The following is a 16264-nucleotide window of genomic DNA, read 5'->3' as shown; positions in this document are numbered from 1 at the left end:
CCACCATGGCCATTAAATCATGTCCCAAACTGCCATGTCCACGCTTGCTTTGAATGCCTCCAGGGATGGCGACTCCAACACCTCCCTGGGCAGCCTGCTCCAATCCCTGACCACTCTTGCAGGAAAGAAATTCTTCCTAATATCCAATGCTAAAATTCAACAACACATTATATATTAAAAGAGAGAGAGAGAATGAGAGAAAGAGTTCTGCCCTGCACAACTGAAACTCTACAAAACACTATCTCCACCCTGAGGAGATGCAAGCTTGAGCCTTCCACACAGCTCACCTGTGCAGGTATTTTCTCACTCCTGGTACCTCTATGTTCCCTGCTTTGCTGCCTTTGATTTCTGTTCACACATGCCCATGAAATAGGTTTGTCTGCACAGCTGCTCCTGTTTTGTCAGTGCTTGCTTCACCAGGGTTCCCACCTGACTGTCCCTGCCCCCAGATGAATTAATGAATACTTCTAACAACTTCTGCATTGGTAAAAATAATAACCTTTGCCCAAAATAAGGAGATCTGTCCTCAAACACCAGTAGAATAAATCATTACCCAGCAAAGAGGAGTAATGCCTCACCTATTAGTACTGCACTGTCCAAAAGGGACCTGGTGCCAATCTGGACAGTAATTAAAGATGGGGGGAGGGGGGGGGAACAACCTTCCTCAAAAATCACATGGTCTTTGCTGTGGGACAAGCGTGTTCCACCTAAATAAAACAGTGTCTTAACCATGTGACACTCTTACAGGTGTCTCCACCTGCCCCAGCAGAGGGTTTCACAGTATCACAGTATAACTTAGGTTGGAAAGGACCTCAAGGATCATCGAGTCCAACCTATCAACACAGACCCTATGACTAGACCATGGCACCAAGTGCCACGTCCAATCTCCTCTTGAACGCCTCCAGGGTCGATGACTCCACCACCTCCCTGGGCAACCCGTTCCAATGACGAACGACTCGCTCGGTGAAGAATTTCTTCCTCACCTCGAGTCTAAACCTCCCCTGGTGCAGCTTGAGACTGTGTCCCCTTGTTCTGGTGCTGGTTGCCTGGGAAAAGAGGCCAACCTCTTCCTGGCTACAACCACCTTTCAGGTAGTTGTAGAGGGCAATGAGGTCACCCCCGAGCCTCCTCTTCTCCAGGCTAAACAACCCCAGCTCCCTCAGCCTCTCCTCACAGGGCTTGTGTTCAAGGCCTCTCCCCAGCCTTGTTGCCCTTCTCTGGACACATTCAAGTGTCTCAATGTCCTTCTTGAACTGAGGGGCCCAGAACTGGACACAGGACTCAAGGTGCGGCCTAACCAAAGCAGAGTACAGGGGCACAATGACTTCCCTGTTCCTGCTGGCCACACTATTCCTAATGCAGGCCAGGATGCCATTGGCCCTCCTGGCCACCTGGGCACACTGCTGGCTCATATTCAGGTGGCTGTCAATCAGCACCCCCAGGTCCCTCTCTGTTTGGGAGCTCTCAGCCACTCCGACCCCAGCCTGTAGCTCTGCATGGGATTGCCGTAGCCAAAGTGCAGCACTCGGCACTTGGACTTGTTCCTGCCCTTCCTGCACAAGCTCTTGCCACTCATACATGTTGCAATGCCAAAGTGAAGGCCAAAGAGCAAACATTTCTTGAGCTTTCCCTGGCCCTGGAGACCTTTCATCCAGGCTCCCTGCCTCGTGAGCCCGAGCTGAGCTCAGAGCCGTGACCCTCAGCAGGACAACTGCGTGGCTCTCCATGCGCATGAGCAAGCCCCAGCGAATTACTCTAAGGGGAAGGTGAAAGCACTAAGGAGGTGGCCTTATGCTGCTTCCATTTATGAGCCATGTCAACTTACCATTTCTTTCGGGAATGGTGGTTTGATAAACAGGAGTGATAAAACCTTCCGCCGTACCGGAAAGGAAATTTGCATAAATGCCCATCCTCTGTAAACACTGAAACAGAAGAAAATGAAGTCTCATCATGCAGCCAAGCACCAGCCTGCAGATACTTGTGCTACAGCCTACTATTTGAAATTATCAAGGCAGATATAGGAGCATATAATCCACTGGGGAAGGGCCTTTAAATGTCATCTAGTCCAACCCCCCTGCGGTGAGAAGGGACATCCCCAACCAGAGCAGGTTGCTCAGGACCTTGTTGAGCCTGACCTCAAATGTCTCCAGAGATGGGACCTCCACCACCTCCCTGGACAACCTGTTGCTATGTTCCACCACCCTCATATTAATAAACTTTTCCCTAGTGTCCAAATATCTTCCCAACATCATCTTCAGCTGTATTTTGGACCCTGTGTCTCTGCAACTTCTAGTGTGTGAGAAGAGGCTGCAAATCCTACATCATGACAGAATCAACAAAGATGAATGGGCTCTGCAGTAGCATAAAGATCACAGACCATTTCAGAAATGCATTGCAGTTTCTGGGACAGCAAATGCCAATTATCTTCATTAATTGCAATTATCATTTCTAATTATGGAGTATTGCAAGAGCATATTAAATTGATTTCTGAAGTAGTATCCTTTCAGGCTCCATATCACATAACATCTGTTTAGAACAATTAAGGCACCAGACAGTACCAACTGAAATAGAAACAGTCCAGGAGGAAGAAGGTTTTAAGGGTTGGGAGAGATAAAAGATCATTTTGAGCATAGCACCTTCCCTTTGGGAGAAGCAGATTCCATCCAGGTGGGGAGAACCTGATGGGTCTGGTGTCAGAAAAGGGCAAGTTCTATGTTCACCCCATCAGGGATGGGAGTCTAAGGAAGGGTGGTGAGAGTCTGACAGAAAAAAAAAGTATCCTTCATGATGAGTCTTGAGAATGAGGGCAAATGAAGACCAAAAAAGGCAATGAAAAACTGTCAGAGCTCAGTTAACCATTAAACTAAAGGCAATCACTTTGGAGAACCAGGAGCGTGACTAGGAAGCCAACTGCTGCCTGGAAGAGAAATGGGGCATACAACCAAGCTGGCAGCACAGCCCATGTCCACTTCTCAGTGACAATGTGTGACTGCTCCTCATCCTGAGCTTACCCCTTCCAGGACAGCTGGGGCTCCTGCACACCCTTGGGATGTCTGTTAACCCTCCCACTCCCAGACTCATCGTCTCAAAGAGCTGCTGAGGCCAGTTATCAGCATTATGGAAAAGAATAAGCTGTCCCTGTGGTCCCATCTGTTCCTAACAAGTTGGAATTGTGGTCACTCTACCTGTCCTAAGTATCCTCTTACCTGTGAGATAGCTACTTGCAGACCCTGCTATCCCTTTTTCAAGCCTGATTCTCATTTTCTGAGCTAATTAAGCAAATGTTCAGACATTTACCTTCTCTGTCTGATATCTCCCTTTTAAGCAGCTAGGGCAGTTGTGAAAATAGGCTCATGGTCACTTCAGACTCATAGAATAATTTCACTTGTAAAAGACCTCCAAGATGACAGAGTGCAACCATCAACCCAACACCATGGCCACTAAACCATGTCCCAAAATGCCATGTCCACATTTTGTTTTAACACCTCCAGGGGTTGTCACTCCACCCCTTCCCTGGGCAACCTGTTCCAAAGCTTGACCACTCATCCATTCAGAGGATGTATCACATCCCAAAGTCCGTTGAAGACTGTTCTAAGCGATAAGGCACCCCTAATGGCCCAGTTCATGGAATCCTTGGCATCAACAGCAAAGGACAGTAAGAGCTTTAACAAATGGAAGGCTGCAGCACCCACACACAGCCAATGTATCTCTTTGCTTAGGTGACCTCAAAAAGAACAGCAATCCAGCTGATTGTGTGGTGCTCAAATGCTCTCCCACAGAGGGATCGAGGGCCGTGGCAGAAATTGAACCTATACATAGCAGGAGCTTATATACTTTAAAGTTGCAGGTGCAGATTGTGGCAGTTTAGGCTGTGCCTTTAAGAGAAAGATAGCTGCAAAATTCTCCAGCTGAACAGTCAGGTGTAAAATAGAAAACAAAGATTAATTCTTAAGGAATTTCATTAGTCAGATGTGAGATGTACCATAGCAAATATCTCTCACACTCCTTTCTCTAAGCCACTCCATCTTCTGTCTTTCTCCTGGACAGAAAGAGGCTGCTTATCAGCAAATGAGATAAGCAAAACTAACTTCTTAACAAAGCTTTGAGCTAACTGAAATTCCCTTAATATTTCCTTCCTTTTCTCTTTTCTTCCAATTAGCAGAGGAAAAAGGGATGGGAGAGAGGCTGGGGGAGAGGTGAGGTTGAAACCTCTTGAGCACAAGCCCTACAAGGAGAGGCTGAGGGAGCTGGGATTGTTTAGCCTGGAGAAGACGAGGCTCAGGGCAGACCTTATTGCTGTCTACAACTACCTGAAGGGAGGTTGTAGCCAGGAGGGGGTTGGTCTCTTCTCCTAGGCAACCAGCACCAGGACAAGAGGACACAGTCTCAAGCTGTGCCAGGGGAAGTTTAGGCTGGAGGTGAGGCAAAAGTTCTTCCCTGAGAGAGTTGTTTGCCATTGGAATGTGCTGCCCAGGGAGGTGGTGGAGTTGCCATCACTGGAGTTGTTCAAGAGGGGATTGGACGTGGCTCTTGGTGCCATGGTTTAGTCATGGGTTCTGTGGTGACAGGTTGGACTTGATGATCTTTGAGGTCTCTTCCAATCTTGGTGATTCTGTGGGGGTTTTTTTCCTATTGTAAATTCTTGTATAATGTTGTAAATACTGTACATCTGATATATATTCATTACATTCCATTAGTGCTTGTAAAATACAGCTTCATTCGCTTCTCTGACTGAACTCAGCCAAGCTTTTGTTGATGTGGGTGGGTTAAAGCACCACACTACAACACAGATGCAGCGCTGAGTGAAACAAAGGGAGCTGCACACCTCCAGCCCTACCATGTCATGAGTGACCATAAGCCACGCCAGCTGAGACTAACATCCCAGCAGCACCTTCCCATTAATCCACACCTGAAGGAAAATCACCAGAGATTCCTGAACTAATCCCAAATCTCCCCCCTCTCTGTGCTGAAATTAATATTGGCATAAGCTCTCCATAATCCTTTTTCATGTTGAAACAAAGACAGGCTTACTGTGGACTTGCACAGCATGGATACAGACAGGCAGATGAGTCTTACTGTCATGAAACCTGCTGGGTTTGACTTTGTACCTTGTGGGCGAGTGAACTCATGTTTTGAGCCTCTTCCTGCCCCAGATTTGTAGTGCTACAAAGAGAAAAATAAATCAATAAATAAACGTGGATTGGAAACACAACTTCACTCTGGGAACCATCCTACAGAGGCAAATGTGCTTTCCAGGGTCCCCTGCAGCTGCCTTTCTCCCAGGGCTTCTGCAAGGATCTCTGGGGCACGGTCCAGGGAGGGAGGGTGGATTAACACTGCCTCATGAAAGGTCTCTGCTAAACCCAGGAAAATCTAGCAGAGCACACCCCAAAACAAGACAAAACAAAAGGCCAATGCTCTACTTCATGATATCTTTCTATTGCCAAAGGACACAGCCCCTCTTTTTCTCTGCAGGAAGCATTGGAGGTGTTCAGGAGGAGACTTGATGGGGTACTTGGTGCCATGGGTTAGCTGTTTGGGTGGGTTGGATTGGTTGATGGGTTGGACACGATGATCTTGAAGGTCTCTTCCAGCTTGGTTTGGTTTATTCTAAATAAAGAAGCACTCTAGGGCCAGGTCCCAGCTACAAATAGCATTCCAGCCTCTGACTTTTCCTGTCCTGTAGCTGTAACCCCCAAGGGCATTAGGTAGAAACCACAACCTCTTGGGGGTTTGCCATTCACTAGGCTGGGCTGATTTTAAGGCACAGGAAACAACAATAAGAAGAAAAATGGTAAAACACATAAAGCTCTGCTACCACCAAAGGTGTTGACAGCTGAGCTCCAGGGAAGTAAAAATCTCACAGAAGCAGCACAGCAGGAACCCAGAACTGGTTAAGGGCCATGACAAGTAAGGGGTGAGACAAAGCTGTTGGTAAGATATATAGGGAGGGCTTGAGCAGTTCTCAGGAATCACAAAGTGGTGAGGGTTGGAAGGGACCTCTGGAGATCCCCCGAGTCCAAGTCCACTGCTAAAGAAGGATCACCTAGAGCATGTGGCACAGGATCATGTCCACACAGGTGTGAAAGTCTCTAGAGGAGACTCCACAACCTCTCTGGGTAGCCTGGGCCAATTCTCTATCATCTTCAAAGTAAAGAAGTTTATCCTTAAGTTTGTACCCACTGGCCCTTGTCCTATCACTGGGCACCAGTGAAAAGAGCCCAGCCCCATCCAAGAAAACTTTTGCACCTTGCACTGACTCTGCCAGCACTGAGAAACCTCCAACAGCTTCAGCCAGGGCTGATCTCTTCTTAATCACCATAAATATTCCTCCTGCTCCCATCTGCAGTATCTCAGGAGATACTTCTGCATATCGCTGGGGCAGCTAGGATCAGAGCATCGTTTAAATACATCTAAGCTAGTTTTAACTCAGCTAGTGAAAGGAGGCTAATCAGAAAGCCACAGAGCTGGAGACCCAGACTATTAGCTGTGCTGTTAGCCTGTGGTTCCTGCCACCACAGCACATGGTGAAAACACTAAAGGGCATGGTATGGAAACAGGGAGAGGTCTGCAAAGGAGGTGGTTACCTAGGCTGGCACGCTCAGCTTCCAGGCAGCAGTGGTAAAGCCTGGTGGGGTAGCACTTCCCCTCCATGCTGCTGCAGGTACCTGCTTGTGCCAGCACATTTCTGAGGTGCATTTTCAGTGCATTTAATATTCGGTGGCACTTCCTCCCCTCCTGTTCATCCTCCCTAGCAAGGCATGGATGCAAACAGTTGCTTTAAATGCAGATATGTATGGGACCAGCCAGCCTACAGCCTGCTTAGTCAGCACTGCTGTGAGCCTTCATCTAGCAAATCTCTTTTGTTTTTCATTTGAAGGTCTCTTCCTTTTGGTCTGTTGGTGACTACACTCATCCAGCCCCAAGGCAACACAGGCCTGCCAGCCAGCACGTAGGTGATCCACCACTCCAAAACAGAAGAATCAGACTTACCAGCCTTGCACAGTCACTGCTCAGAGCCAGAGCCAAGACAACAGTGAAAGGAACACAGACTTTCATCTTTGCTCTCCTCTCATGAAGGTTTTGCCTGGCAGAGGGAAAACTTCCAGGGCTGGGCTGAAGCAGGAGGGTGAATCAGAACCAAGCTTTCGCAAGGGACTGGGATTTACTTGACTTTAGGGGATTTTAGTCTTCTAAGTAAGCAGAGCTTTTATCACTGTTAATCATTAATGTCTTTGTGGGTAGATGGGAATGCCATGGAGCCAGATACTCTCCCTAAACCACAGAGAGTGAAGAGTTTACCAAGTGGCTGACCCTGCGAGAAGAACACTGCTCTACTCAGCCAGCATTTAAGAACACCTGCAGAGGAGCCCAACCAATGTTGCTTGTAATCAGAAACGATTCACCATCCAGCTGTTTCCCATCTCTCTCCCTTCAGGAGCTAATTAAAAGCATGGTATAACAAACAACCAGGAGCTCCAAGCAAGCCCACTCAGGAGATGACAGGGCATTGCAAAACAGGACCCAGATCAATGCTGATATCAGACACAAGGATTACTCATTAACAGCTGGTTACCTGCCCAGCTGGGACTTACAGCAGCAGGCTTACAACCTTTCAGCAAGAGACTGGGAAAATTAAAAGAGAAAGAAAATAGACATTTCTCTGATAAAGCATTTAGGGGACTAAAAAGCTGCTTTCTGCAGCCACCTGAGCAAAGCCATGTCTGTCTTCTGGGCGCCTGGCTGAGACGGCTGTGCTGCAGAAGCATTTCTCAGAGGCACACAGAGGGTATTGCCAAAACTGAGATTTCACCAGTGGAGTCTGTTTCAGCCCCACCTTGCCCCACAACCAAAATCCGCAGCTTTGGCTGGTGCAACTGTGTCTGTGCCAGCCCTGTCCTGTCAATCAGGGGCCACACCTCTTTCACAACCAAAATCCCCAGAGCCGCAGCAACAGAAAGAACACCATAGTCCTGGCTTCGCATGTGCTTTACCCTTTGAAGTGTCACCAGCACAGCCATGGAAGGGATGTGATTTTGAATTCTTTCTTTCTTTTTTTTTTAACCCAGCAAGACCACACCTTGAGTCCTGTGTCCAGTTCTGGCCCCCTCAGTTTAAGAAGGACATTGAGACTCTTGAATGTGTCCAGAGAAGGGCAACGAGGCTGGGGAGAAGCTTTGAGCACAGCCCTACAAGGAGAGGCTGAGGGAGCTGGGATTGTTTAGCCTGGAGAAGAGGAGGCTCAGGGGAGACCTTATTGCTGTCTACAACTACCTGAAGGGAGGTTGTAGCCAGGAAGAGGTTGGTCTCCTCTCCCAGGCAACCAGCACCAGAACAAGGGGACACAGTCTCAAGCTGTGCCAGGGAAAGTTTAGGCTGGAGGTGAGGAGAATGTTCTTCACAGAGAGAGTTGTTCACCATTGGAATGTGCTGCCCAGGGAGGTGGTGGAGTCACTGTCCCTGGAGGTGTTCCAGAGGGGACTGGACGTGGCATTTGGTGCCGTGGTTTAGTCATGAGGTCTGTGGTGACAGGTTGGACTTGATGATCTTTGAGGTCTTTTCCAACCTTGGTGATTCTGTGACCGTGCCAATATAGCCCAGCAGTGCTGCAGTGGAGCTGCCCCAGCACTCTTTTGCCTTGATGGTTTATAATGTTGGATATTTCCACTGCCTGTGCCATCACACTGCTGTCTGTCATCACAGCAACAGCTCTTGGTATAGAATCACAGAATTGTTTCAGCTGGAAAAGATCTTTCAGGTTATCCTGCCCAACCATCAACCCAACACCACTATGCCCTCTGAATCATGTCCCACAGTGTCATGTCTGCAGGTATTTTGAATACCTCCAGGCATAGTGACTCCACCACCTCCCTGGGCAGCCTGTTCCAATCCCTGACCACTGGTGCAGTAACAAAATTTTTCCTAATGTCCAACCTCAGCCTCCCCTGGTGCAAGTTGAGTCCTTTTCCTTTTGTTCTATCAGTTGACACTAAGGAGAAGAGACCAACCCCCACCTCACTCCAACCTCCTTTCAGGTGGTTGTAGAGAGGTTAGTGCAATTATGAATATATACATTTATGGACACAGCTTCCCTACTGCCAGTGAGGGCTGGAACACCAAGAACCAGGCAAACTTGGAGTTTTCTTTCCAAATTCCAGCAGCAAGCAAACAACCAGAAAGGAATTATTTGCCTCTATTCATTATTTGGTTTTGTTGCCTGAAGATTCGAGGCAAATAAAGTTTCAGAACAGCCTTGTGGAGTAGATCTGTTCTCTTTTTACTCATTTCAAACATGGAAATAGGATGTACACTCTGACCTGTCTGGGAAGGATAGAATGGAATGGAATGGAATAGAATAGAACAGAAGAGACAAGACCTTCAAGATTATTACATCCAACCCAACACCATCTAATCAACTAAACCACAGCACCAAGCACCCCATCCAGTCTCCTCCTAAACACCTCCAGTGGTGGTGACTCCACCACCTCCCTGGGCAGCCTGTTCCAATGGGCAATCACTCTCTCTATGAAGAATTTCTTCCTAACATCCAGTCTAAACCTCCCCTGGCACAGCTTGAGACTGTCCCCTCTTGTTCTGGTGCTGGTTGCTTGGAAGAAGAGACCAAGCCCCACCTGGCTACAACCTCCCTTCAGGTAGTTGTAGAGAGCAATAAGGTCTCCCCTCAGCCTCCTCTTCTCCAGGCTAAACAACCCCAGCTCCCTCAGCCTCTCCTCATAGGGCTGTGCTCAAGACCTCTCCCCAGTCTCGTTGCTCTTCTCTGGACACATTCAAGTGTCTCAATGTCCTTCTTCAACTGAGGGAAGAAACACCAACACCAGGGGCCACTTCAGCTGCTAGGACAGCATTGCCAGCTGATCCCACCAGGGAAAGCACAGCTGGCCTCTGGTCTGCTTTCCTAAGAGAATTCCATGTTCTGGTTCCTACCTTTGCTGCACAGAATATTGAACACTTCCTGTGGAGTGCACATCATCCAAACGTGTTTAGAGCCAGATTCTGCTCCTGCTGAAGACAATGAAAGTTTTCAAATTAAGACTAGGAACTTTTTATTGCATTGGCAGGCTGTAATCCTGCTGTAGCAAAGGCTGAAATCCTTCAGTTTCAGCATTCTCCCCCCTTAATAGGGACCTCAGCTTGGGAAAATGAGAAGGCAAATAAACACTAAATGAGCAGAAAGAGACAGAAGTCCTTGCTGCAGGGGGGTACAGCACATGCTGATAATGCTGCCTCACACATCTGCCTTTTCCTCACTTCCCACATTGCAATGGGTTTTCATGTCTTTAAATTCAACAATAGTTGCTAAAAGCCCAGGTTCTGAATGACTTTGTAGCAATGAAACAACATTAACGACCATCCTAAGTCACTAAGCACCACCAAAAAGTGAATTGACTGAGTCAGCCACCAATATTAACGAATAAAACTGCCTTTTTATTTCTTCCTCTCCCTAGACATAAGTGGAAAAGACAAGTTTAAGCAGACCTGCATCCCTTTGTGTTCACTGCTCTGGAGCAGCTCCCAAGTAGGCAGCAGGGAGGGTTGTCCCCTGACTGCAAGTTCATCTGTTCTCCATTTTCACCTTATTTCACAGAATCACAGATTGCATCAAGGTTGGAAGGGTCCCTCAAAAGCCATCTTCTCCAAACCTCCTGCCATCAGCAGGGAGACCTCCAGCTAGATCAGGTTGCTCAGAGCCCTATCAAGCCTGACCTTGAATGTCTCCAGGGAGGGAGCCCCAACTACCTCTCTGGGCAGCTTGTTCCAGTATTTTGCCATTCTCATTGTGAGGAACTTCCTCCTTCTAGCTAACCTAAACCTACCCTTCCTCTAGTTTCAAACCACTAGCCCTGCAAACTCTTCTAAACAGTCTGTCCCCAGCCTTCTTGTAGGTCCCCTTTGTGTCTTGAAACGCAGCTCTAAGATCCCAGAGCCTTCTCCAGCCCCAAGTCTTTCAGCCTATCCTCATAAGAGAGGTGGCCCAGCCCTCTATCATCTCTAGCCCCCTGAAGTCATACAAGGAGCAGCTGAGGGTGCTGGGGTGGTTTAGATGGGGAGAAGAGAAGAATAGAGGGAGATCTTACTGCTCTCTACAACCTGAAAGGAGGATGGAGTGAGGCTGGTGTTGGTCTCTTCTCCCAAGTAACCAGCAATAGGATGAGAGGAAATGGGTTTAAGTTGTGCCAAGGGAGGTTTAGATTGATGTCACCCCCTCCGCTCTCTGGGAATTAGTTTTCAGAGAGGATTGGAGTCCCTGACTCTCTGCTTCAGCTTCTGCTGTTAATTTCTGCAGTCCCCAAGCTGTGCACAACCTCTCCTGAGCTGTAACAGAGCAAACCAAGCCGTCTCCAAACCGCCCTCCTCTCTCTTGGAGGCAGCAAGGCTGGTGGTAAAAGCCCAGCTGCAAAAGGCTGGTTGCTGGGCAGCTGGGATCCAGCAAACACAGATTTGGCACTGCTGAGCTTAGCAGATAATGCTGGGACAGAAAGAAACGCCTGCACCCAAATGTTTCCTCCTCCTCACTCCTCTCACCTCCCACGCTCCTCCAGCACCTCCAGCAGCTCTCCTGGCTTCCCTCACCAGCTCACAGCTCTGGGGAGTTCTGCACCAATTTCCTTTCTCTTCTCTCCAGGGACTGAAACTGTTCCCAGATCTATTGTGTTACTCATTTCATCTCACTCCCTCATCACCAAGAGGCATGGCCTCTCTGGTCTTACTCTTCACTAGTGTCTTCTAGAGCCTCCCTCAACACAGGGTCTGCACCTTCAACTAGAAGTATCAAAGCTTGGGCATCCCTCCCTGGTCAGAGGGTTGTTGTCTCAATGTGCCTTCCCTGGCCCAGAGCTCATCATCTGTGTCCCACAGGAGCAAGCACAGGACCCTTGAGGACAGAGCTGGGCTCTTCTCAGTGGTGCCCAGTGATAGGACAAGGGCCAGTGGGTACAAACCAGAACACAGGAGGTTTCACTTGAACCTAAGGTGAAAGTTCTTTACTTTGAGGGTGATGGAGCAGATGGCTGCCCAAAGAGGTTGTGGCATCTCCTTCTCTGGAGACTTTCAAACCCTGCATGGACACCATCCTGTGCAACCTGCCCTGGGTGATCCTGCTTTGGCAGGGGTGGGGGCTGGACTCAATGATCTCCAGAGGTCCCTTCCAAGCCCCCACCACTCTACAGTTCTAAGACACTATACCTGCAGCCCGCCGAGGGTGTGTTTGCACGAAGAGACTGTTCCTCCTACTGCATGAGTAAGAGTGGAAAGTATTCAGCTGCATTCTCCAGGACTTTGCTGGGAACCTGTGCTGATAACCCTGGCTGCAGCAGCAGGCCCCTGTACAGAGGCGTAGGATTCTTTTTTAGCCATGTACTCACCGAAAACTGACAAGAAGAGGTGTAGAGGCACCCACCTTCCAGCGATGCCAACCCCTTTAGGTAACTTCAGCACAGGCTGATTTGCAATTGTTAGGCTTGTACATTTTTAGCTGTGCTCAAATTCCTGCTCCTTCCACCCACTTTCCTCATTAGCATATCAGACGCCCCCGTGGCATCCTTACTTTAAAATGGGCTAGAAGTCAGGATGTGAGGAAGGTGGCTCCACTCCTGCAGCTGAAGAAGTCTTCCCTTCCCAAGTGGGAAAGAGCACTAGCAGGGAAGGGACAGCCCCACGGAGAGGACACCAGCCCCACAGCCTGCCTCTGCTTTGGGGTCATTTCCTATGACCCTAAGGTAGGGTGCAGAGCAGCGTTCACCCACAGTGCTCTCATTGCTCTGCCTGCAGCCCTAAAAACACCCTGGATGAAAATCAGAGTATGGGTAGAGGTAGGTATTTCCCATATTTATATACATATGTGTATGGAAAGCAGGTGTCTTCTCCAACATTGACTTCTGCTTTGGATGTAACTCATACACCTGAAACCCAGCTGACACCCACTGATCAGCCACAGGGTGAGGTGCCCTCTGCACCCTGCACCCTGTGCTGGAGGGTTCCTCTCACTCAGTGTCACTGCAGCAGCTGCCCAGGGCCACCAATGTTGCCTGGACACTAGATTTTGCAGTATCCCCATCAGGATGCTCACCTTGGATTTATCAATCTGTGCTCTCCATCTGTTACTCCAGTGTAGTGCTTGCCCAGGCTTTCCCCTGGGTTTTTGCACCACACATTTGTTGGCAGTCCTCTAAGAGACACCTCCAGCTTCTCTCTTCAGTCTCCTTGACACCAACCTCTTGTTCCTACACAGGAGCAGGACCCTTGGACATTGGTCCCATGGCCTGGGGTGTGTTTGGGAGAGCTGATAATGGGTAGAGAGAGAGAGGTAAGCTTACCTTCTGGAGGGAGGGACATGGATGTTCCTAAGCAGAGCTCCCCTCTCACTGCACATGAAAGGCCCTTACTATGGTCTCCACTTCTCTGTCACCTCCCTCTGCTCTCACCTGTTTGTGGGCTCATTCTATTGGAGATGGCTGCACATTTTTTTCATCAAATCCAAGTTTCCATCCCTGAAAACAACCAAAAGGCCCCTTTTCCTGCACTCCCAAAAGTAAAGTAGGCAGAGATATGCCAGGAAGAACCTCCTGGTGAGCAGCCATCTCCCAGTTGCACAACTCCTGACTTCAGAAGTGATTTGTGTCCCTCTCACAACCTCCCAGCTGGCCTCAGGAACAGGCTGAGGCTGAAGACTCCACAGCATGGCCAGCAGCCCTGCCCTGTTTCCTTCTCTCTCTTTTCCCCCTTGTTTCCCTGTAGCTCCAGTGCCCCTCCTTGTAATTGCTCAGAAATGTAATTGCTGCTCTGTGTAATTGCTGCAGAAACGATCTGAGCTGTCACTGACTTACATTGTTCACACATCAGGAGAAACTGGCAGATCAGAGTCACCCCACCTAACTTCAGGGACCTCCTGCATATGTATGTACAGCTGAGGCAGGGATCAAGGCTCCCTCTATAAGCATCAGAGACCTAGAAATATAGGAGAGCTAAGTTCAAGGTATGAGACACGTGTCCAAAAGTGTGTAGCAACTCAAGGATGAAACAAACCCTTCCTTACATCCATGGACTGCAAGAGTGGTCAGGCATTGGAACAGGCTGCCCAGGGAGGTGCTGGAGTCACCATGTCTGGAGGTGTTCAAGGCATGTGTGGACATGGCACTTGGGAACATGGTTTAGTGGCCATGGTGGTGTTGGACTTGATTGATGATCTTCGAGGTTTTTCCCCAACTGAAAGAATTCTATGGGCTGTATTAAACAAATAATTCAGTATCTCCATAGACAATATCAATGATATCTCTGACAGAAAGAGTAACACCTGTGTTTGGATACAAACCCAGCTTTGGAGCAGGCACCTAAAGTCAGGCAAGACCATCCTAACTGGGTTCTCCTGAAAGAGAAATCAGCAAGTTTTCCTATCAGCTGTGTTAAGTCCATTTTAACTTAAACTGGACTTTCTTTCTCCCAAGACTTTTAACTGCACACTTGTCTAGACGATTACATCTGATGGCACCACAGAGCAGGTCCTTTCCTGGTTCAGGTTGATGTCATTGCAGTGAATGGCAGCAAAATCTCACACCTCTGTACCTGCCCCTTTGCCACAAGAGCATAAAACGAACAGGCAAGATGCAGTGGAAGAACCAGCATTCCCCAAGAGCCTGAGAAGATCCAGGATCAATGGAGCATGCTGAGCCATCCAGCACCTTCCACCAGAAAGATGAACATCTGCCTGTTTGTGCCTTCACCCTCAAGCCAGGGAGTTAAGTTGCAGCACACATTGCTCTGGATTTTCTAACACACACATGCACATTTTACTCAATGCCTACTTGAGCAAGGACAAGATCAAAGATCTGTGCCTACCATCACTGATTATCTCCTGGTGGCAAACAAGTTTCAGCTAACTGCTTTGCATTGAGAGCTGATCTCAGCAAGGCATTGCTTCACCCTGGCTGTAGAACCAACTTTGGAGATTTTAAAGCATAGAAGAAGCTGAAGTTAATGTAGATATTGAAGGTACTTGAGTTCATGGCATTGTTGGGCACAAAAATCCTGGAAAATGGTTACTAGAAAGGATGAAAGTGTATAAATGAGGGAGGATAGTAATTAAAGGGTATTTTCCCCTTACCACAGAATCACAGAGTGGTAGGGGCTGGAAGGCACCTCCAGAGATCATAGAATCAATAAGGTTGGAAATTACTTCAAAGATCATCAAGTCCAACCTGTCACCCAACACCTCACGACTACTAAACCACGGCACCAAGTGCCACATCCAATCTCCTCTTGAACACCTCCAGGGATGGTGACTCCATCACCTCCCTGGGCAGCACATTCCAATGGCTAACAACTCTCTCTGGGAAGAACTTTCTCCTCACCTCCAGACTAAACTTCCCCTGGCACAACTTGAGACTGTGTCCTCTTGTTCTGGTGCTGCTTGCCTGGGAGAAGAGACCAGCCCCCTCCTGGCTATAACCTCCCTCCAACACCAGAACAAGAGAACAGAGTCTCAAGCTGCACCAGGGGAAGTTTAGGCTCAAGGTGAGGCAAAAGTTCTTCCCTGAGAGAGTTGTTAGCCATTGGGATGTGCTGCCCAGGGAGGTGGTGGAGTCACCATCCCTGAAGGTGTTCAAGAGGGGACTGGATGTGGCACTTGGTGCCATGGTTTAGTCATGAGGTCTTGGGTGACAGGTTGGACTTGATGATCTTTGTGGTCTCTTCCAACCTTGGTGATCACTGAAAAGTTCTCTTCTGTCTGCTCCTTTCCAAGGCTGAACAGCTCTGGATCTCCCAGCCTCTCTTCATTAGAGAGGAAACCTACATGGTTTCATCTTTCCAGGAAGGACTCAGATCATCAAGAAAGCCCCCATGTTCTCTCTTGCAGGAGTGCCACCAGAACTGTGCACAAGGGAAACCAGAGGAGCATTACACTGTACCTGGAAAGCATTCAGCTACAGCCCCACCTCAGCTTTAGCAGCCCCTTTGTGTTGCAGGCATAGAGCAAAAGGAATTAATTAAAGGCTAAAAACCTACCCCACTATTATTAAATTCCAGAGGATGAGTTATTTTTAAGGTATATAAATATTAGGCAGGAATTCTTAACAATCCTCTTTCAAAGGGATGTCTTGATGTGAGCTAGGTTTAGGAAGACATCTCTGCAAAATCTAATCAAAAGCAGAAGAGGTTCACATTATCTCATACTGCTATTGAGCTGGGATGTCCAAATGGCAGCAGGTCTCACAATAACTGGGGGGTGGAAATAAAACAACCTTTTTCA

At 48.3% G+C, this 16264-nt stretch overlaps 1 protein-coding gene across 1 annotated transcript in view; it reads right to left on the bottom strand.

The window, feature by feature from the left end:
* Window positions 1-7157, bottom strand: part of HGFAC (HGF activator) — a 45584-nt gene extending 38427 nt beyond the window's left edge. The window contains exons 1-3 of the mRNA XM_068149644.1: window positions 6994-7157; window positions 5109-5163; window positions 1826-1922 (exon numbers count right to left, since the gene is read on the bottom strand). Of these exons, the coding sequence (XP_068005745.1) occupies window positions 1826-1922; window positions 5109-5163; window positions 6994-7059 (218 nt within the window). The 5' untranslated portion in view covers window positions 7060-7157. The remainder of the gene's footprint in view (window positions 1-1825; window positions 1923-5108; window positions 5164-6993) is intronic.
* Between the last annotated feature and the right edge of the window lie 9107 nt (window positions 7158-16264).

Source organism: Melanerpes formicivorus, unplaced genomic scaffold, assembly GCF_026170545.1.
Source record: "Melanerpes formicivorus ecotype bairdi unplaced genomic scaffold, bMelFor1.0.p_v2 SCAF_18, whole genome shotgun sequence".
In the NCBI taxonomy this organism is placed as follows: domain Eukaryota; kingdom Metazoa; phylum Chordata; class Aves; order Piciformes; family Picidae; genus Melanerpes; species Melanerpes formicivorus.
The sequence above is the reverse complement of the archived record's forward strand: the minus strand, read 5'-3'. Positions and strand labels throughout refer to the sequence as shown.